Source organism: Labrus mixtus, chromosome 2, assembly GCF_963584025.1.
Source record: "Labrus mixtus chromosome 2, fLabMix1.1, whole genome shotgun sequence".
NCBI lineage: Eukaryota > Metazoa > Chordata > Actinopteri > Labriformes > Labridae > Labrus > Labrus mixtus.
In genome coordinates, this window is record NC_083613.1 from 10,189,273 (window position 1) to 10,203,142 (window position 13,870).

The 13,870-nt window shown below is 40.8% G+C and overlaps 1 protein-coding gene across 1 annotated transcript; it reads left to right on the top strand.

Moving 5' to 3' along the window:
* The first annotated feature begins 2,713 nt into the window (after positions 1-2,713).
* inab (internexin neuronal intermediate filament protein, alpha b) lies at positions 2,714-7,822 on the top strand. The gene is made up of 3 exons (XM_061051039.1): positions 2,714-4,181; positions 4,703-4,827; positions 5,012-7,822. The coding sequence occupies exons 1-3, from the start codon at positions 3,033-3,035 to the stop codon at positions 5,277-5,279; spliced, it is 1,542 nt and encodes a 513-aa protein (XP_060907022.1). The 5' UTR covers positions 2,714-3,032; the 3' UTR covers positions 5,280-7,822.
* Positions 7,823-13,870: the final 6,048 nt, after the last annotated feature.

Here is a 13,870-nt window from a genome sequence, read left to right on the forward strand (position 1 = left end):
TGTTTCAAATGTGTCTAAGATATCTTTCTAAATAGAATTACAACACTTTGTTTCTATAAGTCTGAGGTATCATCAATTTAAAATCAAAGTCTTCAGAGTTTGCAGAGCGTTCCTCAAAGTCAGGATCCAGAGACAGCGAAGTCTGAGAACAATCATCCTTCTTTTATTCTTCCATTCCAGAGTCAAAAAGCCTTGAGTTTCCTGCAGGAGAACTAACACAATTATCAGGAACATCCCTGTTTAAACCCCTTGATGAAGGCGTTGAGAAAAGCCTTCTTTCTTTCATCTGTTGCTTTAGCCTGATTTTTATCAGGTGATTTTTATCAGGTGGTTGAAGGTGGCCCCTCCAGGTCCTTTTATTTTTTTTAATAATCCGTCAGACATAATGGTGTCAGTCGTCAAACTCATGTCTTTCAAAAAAGGTCTTATCAGCCTCTCTGTCCAGGTGCACTTTTTATAATTTGTCCTTGGTACTTTCCAGTAGAGCTGTCATCATATGCATATGTGCTCATCCTTTTTAGAGCAGGGACTCTGCAGGCCGAGCTGCTGTCATCTTGGCCTTTGATTTTACTCTCTTCAGTTTTAGTTAAGCATATGTGCATTGATTTTTTTAGCCTTAGTGGATTATTTTAATTGTCTATAATGTGCAGTACACACTGGTTCACTCTGTATTTTAATGTGAAGTGGATCAGCTTGCACCGACAACTTTAAAACGGATGTGCATTTCTGTTGTTGGAATCAAACTGTGGAATTATTTCAAGAATGTTTTCAAGAGGGGAGTCACTAGCCTAGTGGTTAGTGCGCGCAACCCAGGTACGGCAGAGGCCTTCCTCCAAGCATGCAGCCAAGGTTTCAAATCCGACTTGTGGCTCCTTTCCAGCATGTCTTTCCCCACTCTCTCTCTCTAAAATAAAGGTTTAAAATTCTCAAAAAAATAAACCTTAAAAAGAAAAAGAATGATTTGAAGAGCTGTGTGAATATACTGTATTTCACTAAGAAAATGTACAAGAAGAGATTCATTAGACTTTATGAAATTGAAAGCTATATGTGTGTTTATGTGTGTGTGTGTGTGTGTGTGTTCTTTCCTCTTTATTTATGTGGAAGTGAAGTCAAAGACTCTGAATTGATGATTTTATTTGTGTTGCTATGAAATTGGCTGCCAAGTGATTGTCATTAAACAGACCATCTAGATATCGCTTGTTTTTTTTGTTTTTTCTTTGAGTGAGGGGTACGCAAAAAAAGATGTATTCTTCTCCCTGCTCCTTTCCCAACATGGATTGTGATACATTGAAAATCATTTTCTGTGAATGTTGTGTGTTTTGCCATGTGTGGAACAAATAAAATCAAATGAAAATGCTTTCCCTTATCCACCTCTGTTTCCCTTCAACACTCAAATATTTTAATGGAAAAAAAGATACTCTGCTGTTGAAAGAGGAAAATATGCAAATGTATATTACTTCTATATATTTCTGTTACATGAAAGTTTTCTGCCATGGACCTGCTGACTCAAACTGCTGCAACTTTTAAATATTGGTCTTATTTATATTATCATTATAACTATTTTAATCTTGAGCTGCTCGACTCCAACTACTATAACTAATATTATCAGTCCTTATCCTTATCCGTATTACGTTTGTGTCATCAGGCGGCTGTGGCTCAATTGGTAGAGTCGTTGCCTTTCAACCGGAAGGTCGAGGGTTCATGTCCGATGTGTCCTTGGGCAAGACACTTAACCCATTGCTTCATCGTCGGTGTATGAGTGTGTATGAATGGGGTTAGTTAATAAAGCACTCTTTACATATCAGTCTCTGCCGTCAGTGTGTGAATGGGTACACATGCGGTGTCAAAGCGCTTTAAGTAGTCAGAAGACTAGAACAGCGCTATACAAACTCAAGAACTTTTACCATATAAACATACATGTGGCACTGGAAAAGAGCAAGAAAAGCCCAATGATACCATGTTCAACCTGCATTGCTGTAACTCCACGGGGCTTATGTGTTATAGGGATAGCTTGTGTCTCCTGCTATGGGGTAAACTGACCAAACATATATCACTTCCACAGTTCATCAATCATCACTTGACATGAGTATTTAGAAGCCAGTAGACTGCATCTACTAAAATATTTTACAACTCAGTATCAAGTGACAGCCTTCAGTATATCTGAAACATTTGTCTTTTTGTTGCGTTCTGCAAATTGTCGACAGAGGGCAGCAAAGGCCTGTGAGCCTGACACTGTGTTCAAGGGACCTTAAACAAAACTCGATGAACACCAAACAAATGATTAAAATCGTGAAGAGTAAAGAGTAACTTTAATGTATATGACACTCTTCCTTCTTGAACATTCAACTGCAAGACATTCGACATTTACCTCACATGCAAATGTAAACATAAGGTCCATGCTTCTCATATTTCTGACACTTGAATTAACAAGTTCTTCTTCTAATGTAAAGTCTTCATTTTAAAGAAATGAATTAGCAGGTGTAGATCTAAACATTTGAAGCTCTGTCATAAGGGGGGGGGGGGAAGCAGATGTAGAGGATATTTGGTTGAAAGTCACTGGCTGCGATTATTGAGAGAACAGTAATAATGTTAGGTGCCTGCAACCAGTTGCAACGATGCAAATTTTGAAAGAAAAACTTTTTGAAAGTAAAGTGCACCGTCATTGTTCTGCTCGAGAAAAGACACGGTGCACTTTCAGTTTAGAGTGATTTGGGTGGAGTATCTCGGTCTTTGGTACTTTCTCTCAGCTAACAAAACGCTGAAAAAGCTAGAGAACACTCACATAAATGTAGGTTCTGAAAATAATTGTTTTGTTGTCTAAAAAAATGTCTAACAGGTGTTTGGACACTGACGCGTCAGCTCTGCGCCAAAAAAGGACCGTTTCATCTGCTCCACACAAAGAAGAGCAACTGTGCACCCGAACTAATCTCAGAAGCCTATATCCTACTGTGAAGTTTTTCTTAGCTCACATGAAGCACAAAATTGTTTTTTAATTCGTATATGGTCTAGACGGGGCTACCTGACGTGTCCGGATGCTGCCAGCCCAGCGAGCATTAATTAGTGATTGGGTCGCTCCCCCTTCATATATAAAGGAGGCGCGCCCACTGCGCTGTTCTGTCTCCATACCAGCCAACATGAACTACGGATCTGATGTTTTCACCTCCTCTTCCTACCGGAAGATTTTCGGGGATTCTCCCCGTTATGCATCCTCTCCATCCCGGAGTGCGATTAGCGGCTCCTCCAGGGGAGCTTACCGGTCCTCCTCTGCTTCCCGGAGCAATGTGACCTCCATGGGCTCGTACAGCAGAAAGTCGGGCCGCTCCTTCTCGTCCATGCCGCTTGAGAGCTACGACCTGACCCAGAGCAGCGCCCTTAACAATGAGTTCAAAATAGTTCGCACCAATGAGAAGGAGCAAATGCAAGGTCTCAATGACCGCTTTGCAATGTTCATCGACAAAGTGCGCAACTTGGAGCAGCACAACAAAGTGCTGGAGACGGAGTTGACCGCGCTGCGCCAGCGGCAGACCGAGCCGTCCCGGCTGGCCGAGCTCTACCAGCAGGAGATCCGTGAGCTGCGCTCCCAGCTGGAAGAGGTGAACGCGGAGAAGTCCCAGATCCTGATCGAGAGGGACGGTATTGATGAAGACCTGCAAAAGCTCAGGGGAAAGTACGAAGAGGAGTTCCATGCCCGCGAGGAGGCGGAGGCCACCCTCAAGGCTTTTAAGAAAGACGTGGATGATGCCACCATGGTGCGCCTGGACCTGGAGAAGAAGGTGGAATCTCTGCTGGACGAGATCAACTTCCTCAGGAAGGTGCACGAGGAGGAGGTTGCTGAGCTGATGGAAATGATCCAGGCCGCCCAGGTGTCTGTGGAGATGGAGGTGTCCAAACCGGATCTCACCTCCGCCCTGAAGGAGATCCGAGGCCAGTACGAGTCCATGGCGTCCAAGAACCTGCAGTCCGCAGAGGAGTGGTACAAGACCAAGTTCGCCGACCTGTCCGATCAGGCCACCCGGAGTAACGAGGCGATCCGAGCCAGCAGGGAGGAGATGAACGAGTTCAGGAGGCAGCTGCAGTCCAAGACCATCGAGATAGAGAGCCTGAGGGGAACCAACGAGTCTCTGGAAAAGCAGCTGCGTGAGATGGAGGAGAGGCACAATGCGGAGATTGGAAACTACCAGGTAATAAAATGAATGCCATGTTTCACACTTACAATAGGGAAATAAAAACAGGACGTGTATTTTCACTTCAATAGAAGTTTATTGGCATTTAAATACATAAACTGTATAGCGTTTCTTTGTTTCTTTGAAGCAGTGAAAGTCAGGGTAAGAATAATATCAGGAGCAGCTGCTGTCAGTGGGGCTCTGTCCGTGGTGCTGAAACTCTTTCCCCTGGGAGCGCACGCTCAGCAGCTGCATCTGACAACGCCCACTTAGTGTAAATGCTCTTAATGAGGCATTTTACATCACTACTGTGTTAGATCACATCTAATGAAGAATATAATTTCTGGACAAACATTTGAACCTTTTTTGCTAATAAAACACTCTAGCCAAACAATGCAGCTTTATATATAAAAAAAGGGACTGACAGAGGTCTTTGTTTGGGCGCTGTGATAACTGGCCTGCAACAATGGGGTCACAGACTATTATTTGTGACCTACTAGGCGTTAAATCTCTTTTTTTAACGCTTTTCCTTCCCTTAGGACGGCATGGCAGAGCTGGAGAACGAGTTGAGGACCACTAAGAACGAGATGGCTCGTCACCTGAGGGAGTACCAGGATCTGCTGAATGTTAAGATGGCTCTGGATATTGAAATTGCAGCATACAGGTAGATTTTTTTTTCTCAAGAACTACTCTTACTATCAATTATGATATGCTGATGTAACAAGGAAGTAAAAAAAAGCATACATTAAAAAACGCAAAGGTGAAGATAAGGGAAGTTGAACTTTCTTCTTTCCGTCCCTGTATGATTTATCCTTTTTAAACTCGTCCCTTCGTCATCCTCTCTGCAGGAAACTGCTGGAAGGAGAGGAGACCCGCATAGGGACAGGGATCTCCTATCCCGGCACCTCCATGAGCGCAGGTATGGGGCAAAGCTACAACTACCAGACCCGTGTCTACACCAGCTCCGGCAAGGGCTCCAAGAAGGACGAAGAGCAGCAGAGCAAGTCTGGAGCCAAGGTCTCCCAGCGTGAAGTTTATGAGGAGACAGTGATCACCACCAAGAAGATGGAGAAGCAACAAGACCCCAGCGACATCCCCACCAATCAGAAAAACTAAAAGCCTTTACTGTAAGCCTGTTTTTGAACCCGAAAGCTTCCCTTACCCCCCCGCCCCCAAAATCCATTCCTTTCTTCTTCTTCTCCTATTTTAAAGCAAACCCTGGGCCTTTACTCGAAGCACTTGTGGTGATCATTTCTATCTGATCTGTTGTGTGCTTAATTCCCACAAGTGTTTGAAGTGGAGGATCCAGATGTTTGTTTTACATAGGTTCCTCTTTCCCCTTTGCCCCCCACATGAGTTCCCAAAAGGAAATCCATTATAACTCTACTGTAACCATCACTCAATACAACACATCAGTTCTCTTCTCTTTCTCAGTCACATTCAACAGCTGACAATAGCAAGCACTAAGGTAGCATTTCTTCTGGAAGTGACATATATATAATATTCAGCTGGTTTTTCACACTCTGGACTGATGTAAGATCAATAAGTCATACTTAAACACAACAGATGATATCTCTGATCCTTCACTACCACCACAAGCTGTGAGATAATCTCAACACATTCCAATGGAAGCATGTCTGCGCATTTAAAGGACACAAGATTCAAAACACATCAGCTGCTATCGGCAAGGCTGAAATGATATTCTGACATCATGACAGTCAAGTAAGGAAGCACAGTCTACAATTGTAGGACACCAGCTAAAGTAAACAATACTTTACAAAAGAGGCATTAAGAGACTAAAAGAGGCTAGCGTCTTTTCTAATAATGGAGTTCTTTTACTTCTTAAATCTCTTCTTGCACAGTTTCTCTGATCTGTGGTTTGGCTGCGACCCAGTCAGCCCTGCATGACAGTTTGGAAGTGGAATTACAAAAAAATGTTCAAGCATTGAATTCCTTTTTGTAGCAATTGAAAGGAGATTTGAAGCAAACAAGACGACACATGTATTAGCGAGTGTAATATGCATGGTGTATGTAGATGTCATGCTTGCATGGAATCCATCCATTGCTCATTCAACACGATTTTGTTGTTTGTCGGGGTGTCATGAAGTCGGCTCAAGTCGTCTTTATTCACCATTTACCATGCTGAGCATCATCGTGCACACTGTGCTAATTTATAAACGTAATAGACGTCCTTTTTAGCCTGTAAGCTAGATTTGAGACTGCTGTTTAAACTTGTACTTAAGGTAGTGAAGTAGGTAGGCTGTAGATCTCTGCTATGAACATATGAGGGAAAGATCCTCTTCAAAACACTTATATAGGAATGGGAAAAACTACCTAATTTGGTGATGACTCAGCAGTTAGCACAATGAAGGATAGAGGGGAAAGAGTGAGTTAACAAAGATGCTGTAAGGGTGGAAAATCACCTCATAGAAGAAACAAGAAGTGAATTCTCTTCATGATGAACGGTCAAAAGGAGGCTGAATGTAAATTAAGCTTTAGCACAAATGTACAAGAGTCTGTATCAGCTATTTGGTTTTTGATTGCGTAAGAAATACCATTTCCCATGTGCCATTAATGATGCTTGACACTCATTTCAGCCCCAGAATCCATACCATATCACTCCGCCAGAGGAAAACCAATGTCACCCCCCCCCCCCCCCCCCTCCCCTCAAAGTCAGTCAGAAGCTGCCACACTCAGATGTGTTTGAAACCACTCGACCTCTCTCTTTGTAACTCTGGCCATGACTGGATTAAACGATTGTTGTAGTACGACCTCACTACTTAGAAATCCTTCAGTATATAAAAAAAGAGACTTGTAGCTTTTTTTCTGCTTGTGCACTGCCAACTTTAACACAGCTTTCCTCTTCTTCTCCTGCTGCTTCTCGAGGCGATCCTCGCCCTGACACACTGCACTCACACTGAAAACTGAAAACTACTGATTGTAACGCAGACCGTTCTGGATTGAGTTCATGCTGTTTAACTTGAGGCTTGAGATGAGTATCTTAGTACTGTAGTGTTTGTATCTCTACACAGTGGCCTATCATACCTGGAATTATTTAGGAGGCAGCAAATCTGAAAGTTGGGCATTTTGTGTAATGGATAATGGATTTCCAGTGTGAAGCAGAAGAAAAACTCAGCTAGACAAGAACTTACAAATAAAAGCAAAATTTTTATAGTATACAGCTATAACAATGAATGAATGCTTGGTGGTTGCAAATGTCAAGCCTTTACCTCTACACTGTAAACCAAAACTACTTTAAATTGGTGTCTGAAGAATAAATGTCACGACTACTTCTACAGCACTGCCAAACATTTCTAAATGCACGCGCAGCACCACCTACTGTAAGAAAACAATGACAATACAGTACACCACCATCCAAAACCAACAATCAAGATTTAGCCATAGAGCAAATTACTGTCGGATGTGAAATGCCTTAAAACACCAGCAGCTTTTATCTGGCCATGTGTGTGATGTGTATGATTCTGTCCAGTGGGGTGATTAGTCATTTATTCTTTCTCTGTTAGCCTTTATTAGAGCTGCCATGATTACAAAAGCTTAGGGATTGAATGTAGGTGACATGATATTATCTTTACTGCTATTACTACTCATGAATTGCTGTATGACACCATATCAATAAAGACTTGACATTATCGAGGCTGCACGTGACTTCATGGTCTTTATTTGTCATGCATCACTCACTTTCTAGGAAAGAATAGCCTATTGGGGGATGTAGTGTCCAAAACATCTACGCTGTACGTTCAGGATTTATTACGCTTACTCACTGCACATGTTCGAGTGAAACTGAAAGGTTATGTTTATGGTGGAGAGGATAAGAAAGTACATTTTCTCAAGTCACAGAATTACAATACTGTAGTCCCCTAATTGCTTAAAAGTGGTGCAGTGGGAGTCTAAAGGATTACTAAATAAAACTACTTAAATACCTCTGAATTAATAATATTTGGAGGTATTCATATACCTGGTATCTCTAGAAACCATTTGCCAATTTAAATTAATTAAAAAAAAATGTATCAATATGTATTTATTTATTTAAAATAGGGCAGTGTATATGGATGAAACACAAATGTGTAAAAATGCCAGATTATGTTCCCTATAAGCTAATTACCATCCATCGTCCCCCAGCAGGTTGATGTAACATATGAATACAAAGTACAGCTCACTAAACAGTTCACACAACAACAAGCAGAAAGCAAACAACAACAACAACAACAACTTGACATCAGTTGACAAAGACATTCATATTACATTACAACAGGTGGCTCTGCAATTTTTGCCACAAGAAATAAACAGGAATAATGTAACGCTCAGAGTTAAAGTACATTAAGGGCTAACGAGGGGTAAAGTGTTTAAATACTGGTGTATTGAACATCATTGTAAAGTGTTGGTGTTAAATTGCACATTTGCCTTAATGCTCATTAATGTAAAGGCCTGGTGTCATTGCACTTAGCCTTTTGCACAAATCTTACATATAGAGGTGTGTATGTCGCACTATTGCACAGGGTTAAAATACATAAATGTGTTTATGTAAATGATACTGCACTGGAGTTGCATAGATGTATGTATGTACTGTATTGTTTGTAAGTATTATTCTGGTTAGAAATGACCACAAAAATTGAGCAAAGAAATCATTACAATATTTAGAAAATTATATAATATTACAAAATAAAAAATTAAATCAACAAATTAACTTTGAGGTTATGTTATAAGTGAGGGTAAGACTTTATTGATCTCATGGGGATCATTTAGAAGCTCCTCTTCTGTTTAATTCTTTTAAGTAAGACTTTAAAAGCTGCTAAATAAAAGTGACAACCTCATGGACCAATATAATGTAATTATATTATAACTCTGAAAACAGGAGTGCCTCATTATGTTTACTTCTACTTGTGGTGCTTTAATTATATTTTGATGCTTATACATTTCTTTATGTTGCATTTTGACTCGTATAACTTTACCTTATGACTGAATATTTCTGCACTGTGGTAATGCTGGCTTAACTTGAGTGTAATGTGGGACAGTCTTGAGCAACAGAGAAGCCAATTTACCCTCTAGGGTTCAATGTTAAGTGCCATATTGTAATGTAAACATTCTTCAAGCATGTGATCAGGCCAGGGGGAAATCTTTTTTTTCTTTTGATTTATCTGTTTAAGTATTGCTTTGGACTAATACAGACAGGAGGAAAGCAATGTCACCTTGACCTCTTTCTCTGTGAATCTTTTGCCCCTCAGGGCCACAGTGCAGATGTGTATGAACGATATATGATGGATTACCTTCCGCTGGAGTATATGCTGATCTTTGTACCCACGCCACAGCTCCACACACTTACACGAACACTTACAGACACACACAGTCCTAGACCTTGGGACCCCGGACCTCCTGGGTTGTCTCTGATTAGCCTGTCTCTCCCCTGCCCTCCAGCTGGGTGGGACAGCCTCAGTAGTGGGTGTGTGCGTGTGTGACGCAGGTTGCAGTTCTTCAAAGATTTATACCCCTGCAATGCTGCTGAGTAGAAGGTGTGGTGGGAGCTATGGCACCGTAAAAGCCCTGTTATACAACAGCCCACCCTTGTGCTGCTCAAACTTGAAGAGTACTTCAACTTTCTATTTAAAGTTCCACCTTAGCCCCCCTCCCCCGCTCCTTCACAGCCATAAAATAACAGAAGACTGTTACAAGGCTATTAAACACATGAAAAATACTGCTGACTGTTACCATGTTTAAAATATTGCCTCTTATAGGAAACTGTGTTATTAATTTGAAAGTTAAGTCTTATAGAGCCATAAGAATCTGCATCGCCTTCAGTCCCAATGCAATCAGCCCAGGTTGCAGTTGGCTGATTTCTCAAGTGTGTAATTTTACAATTATTGCACTCATGCTTGTCTTTAAACACTTTCAGTGTTGTGTAATCGCTTTGCTTTTAGGCAGTAGTAGAAAGAGTTATGGTCAAAATGAGCAGAAACAGTTCATGGCTATATTTATTTTCCTTTGTATATTTCTCACATCTTATTTCATTGATATCTAGTAACTCCCTTTACACTTTTAAGGATGAAATTCTCCTCTGATACCACTTTGTGTGACAGCATCACAAAGATAATATGCAGGGACTTCTTTGGGGAATATTTACATCAAAGAAAAAGTTGGTCTTGAGTATCAGGGTAATATTAAACAATGTTTTATAACTTGATTTGTAATTTACATTGTCATGTACCGAAGGCCTGAGTGGACACGCATACATTTTATTAACTCCACAAGTAATTTCCGGCTGTTTTCTTGAGATCTTAATTATTCACTCATCATCTCAAGATAACAGATGTGGTTTCCCCATCATAGTGATAGATGAGAATTTATCTCATTTCGCGATAACAAAGCTTCTTCTCTCATGTTAATGGGATCATTTAGTGGTGGCCTAGAAAACAGAACAACAGGCCGGTCACTGTGATAGGCCAGACGACTACGTGCCATGCTGCCACTGCCCACACTAATGAGGTAAGTTAATCCTGTTTCTATGTTTGTTTGGTTTTTGCTTTGGCAACTTTAGGATATGCAAGATAAGTAGGTCAAGATCTCAAGAATTAAATGAAAATGACTTGTTGTTACTGGAAATGGAGTAGTCTTATTTTCCCCTTTCTGAATATCTTTCAAACAATATTTTAAAAGTCCTTTAAGAGGCCTTTTAATTAGAGACAAATACAAATACGTACGAGTTTATACATACATCAAAGTGTAGTAACAGGGTCAAAACAAAACCTGATAGAGCATCATGATATTAAGGTCTGCCTCTTGTACCTGATTCAATTAAAGAACTGATACCTTCTGTTGTTGAGGTGTATTAAGGCTCAGGTCAATATTTGAAAAAATATGCTGTTCTTGAAAAGTTGGGATCTTGCCTTGTTTGAAAATGTTGGTAAATGAAAAGCAAGCCCCTGGCCATTTCAACAATGTTTGGATAGAGAGTCAGTGGTGATTGGATGATCAGCGTAGTTCGAGAGGTGAATAAATATCCTCTGTGGGTGTACACTCCTCACTCACTGTGGCAATCCTTCCTCTTCATGTCCTTCCCATTGCTATCTGGAGGTATAAAGGGAGACCGTGTTGAGGGAGAAGCATGTTTTATGTTCTGTCTGGTAATAATTGTCTGCATGGGGCTCTGATGGTGGTAGAAATGAGAACCAGGCTGCAGAGCGAGGGGACTGGGGCTGTAAATTTCACCTGTGTGTCAGCATCTCTGGATCAAAGCCGTTCGTCTTCCCCTGACTGAGGCTTCAGCTCTGCAGACACTAAAATGTGAACAATGACAAATGTCTCACTGACAGATATCAAAGAGACCAGAAAGATGTTAAGACTTAACCAATGTAATAACCGTTTCTAATCTGTTTTTACCAAGGGTCATTGAGTCTTCAAATATTGTGGGCTTGAAATTGAGGCTATTTATTGATACATCATGCCTATATAAGCAATAGAGTGCTCTGGATATTTTGAATTAATGTGAAGCATCAACAGGAACGACAATTGTTTCAACTTGAGGGGAAAAAATGGTGCCTCTCCTGGATATAATGAATAGATAAATACACAGCAACAAGAGAAAGAAATTGTGAGAAATGAGAAACCTTACCGGAGAAAGCAAAGTTTCTCATGCATTAGAGTTCAGTCAGAAGATGAGCTGCACACAAACAGACAGGAACAACTAACACACACATGGTTGGTTTAAATGTTGCCAGCTAGCTAATCTAACCTCTGAACAGTTGATGCCTTGCTGTTTGGGACAAATAAATAGAAACACAAAGAAAGATGGAATAGAAAGACAAAAAACACAGTGAGAATGTCCATTTGCTGTTAAAACATCTTTTAAAAGAAGCACTGACAGTTTAAGAAATACATTAGTTTGAAGGCTAACACCTTGCTCTAACCTAGCTTAGCAAAAACAATTGAGACACAGCTAGCTTCAGACAAAAAAACACACACAACTCAACACCTGAAGTTTGATAGTTTTTATTTGAATCTAATGTATATTGCTTACTAATAAAATCAACAGCAAGAAAACCAAAAAATCAAAAAGAGCTCATGTGATGGTCTACAGAGGATTCCCCATTTGTGTCACCAGCTGTACCCGCCCTTTTCTTTCTAAGTGCTGCACCTGTTGCCTAGCAACCTCAATAGCTGAACAGAAACTAGCTAACTAACTCGTAATAGAGTTCATTACTTAATTTAACCTAGTAGGCCTAATTTAAAAATAATTTAAAGTTCCAACCCAGCTAGTAAGTTTTTAGTTCTTAAACAATGCTACTGAGAATGTTATCGTAATGTTTACAACGGGAAGTTTGCTTTAGGTTCCCAGAATGTTTAGGATAACGTTCTCCAAAGATTTAGTGACAACACTGTTATAACAAAATTCCCCTTGTTCTTAAAAACGTTTTTCTTTTTGGCACCGAAGACCTAACGATTAGTTTGTGCACCCTCACTGTGATGCAATAATTCTTAAAATGCGGGATGCCGGTTGCCTGTTCTGGTGTACTCGCGCCCATGTGCTGGGGCTTCGGTCCTCCAGGCGGGTGACCCTGGTTCGAGTCCAGCCTTTGGTTCCTTTCCTGAGTGTCGTTCCCCACTGTCTCTCTCCCCGATGTCTTACTCTATAAACTGTCCCATCTCTAAATAGGGGCATGAAAAGCCAAAAAGTAAAAAAAAAAAAAAAGGAAAGTAAAAAAACAATAATTCTTCAAATGCGTCCTTCGAAGGATACAGCCCCTAAATTGAGTCACAGCTTTTGTCACGTGCTGCTGGCAAATAATACAATGTTGAAGCTAAATCAAACCAGTTGCTTGTTTGTATTGATGTTACAAAGATGCAATGTGTAAAAATGAATAGCTAGCTGTGTTATCCTGATTCTACTTCTATAGGCTCACTTAAAAGAGATGAATAAATACAGAAATACAGACAGGCGGACGCTTTTCAATGCATTGTTGGTACCATTTTACCATTTTACCCAACGACAGATGGTAATGAATATTTTATTCTTTGTACCTGTCAGCAAAGTGTTAACTCTGCTGCCGTTGCCTTGGAATCTGTTGCTAGCATCCTGCTGAGCTTTAGCTGCCTTGGGGAATCGCTGCTCGCAGAGAGACAGAGCTGGCTCATGTTCAGACAGACAGACAAGAGGTCTGAAGAGGGGCAAATAAACATATAGACACGCCAGGCAGCCAATAATATGAGGACACAATATGACACAGGCTGGAGAGCAGATTTTTACGTCTTCAAAAATACACTGTGATCGATGTAAATGTGAAGTGGGTGATGCTTAAAACTGCAGAAACAACAACTACGAATACTTCTTGACAGCAGCTTGATGAGAAAACTTGGGCTGAACATGGCATTCACAATTAAGCTATCCATTCAGTCTGTTACCTTGCCTGGTACAAAGTGCTGAATCATTGCGAGCTAGGCCCTGAGTGTGACGTGGCGTTCTCTCTCTGTTAACCAAACCAGCACCCTGTTTTTTTCCTCGGTGCTAATAATAGCCGAGACAGAGAGGGCAGAGCCAGACATGCAGACATGCAGACAGACAGAAAGGAAAATGTTTATCCCTGAACAAAGATGGAGGTTGCAGCACTATTCTTGACCTCTGTGTTGACTTCTGTGATAATGGATGGAGTGGAATTGGATGTACTTAACCTGAGCAATATAATTGCCTTAGCTGGTAG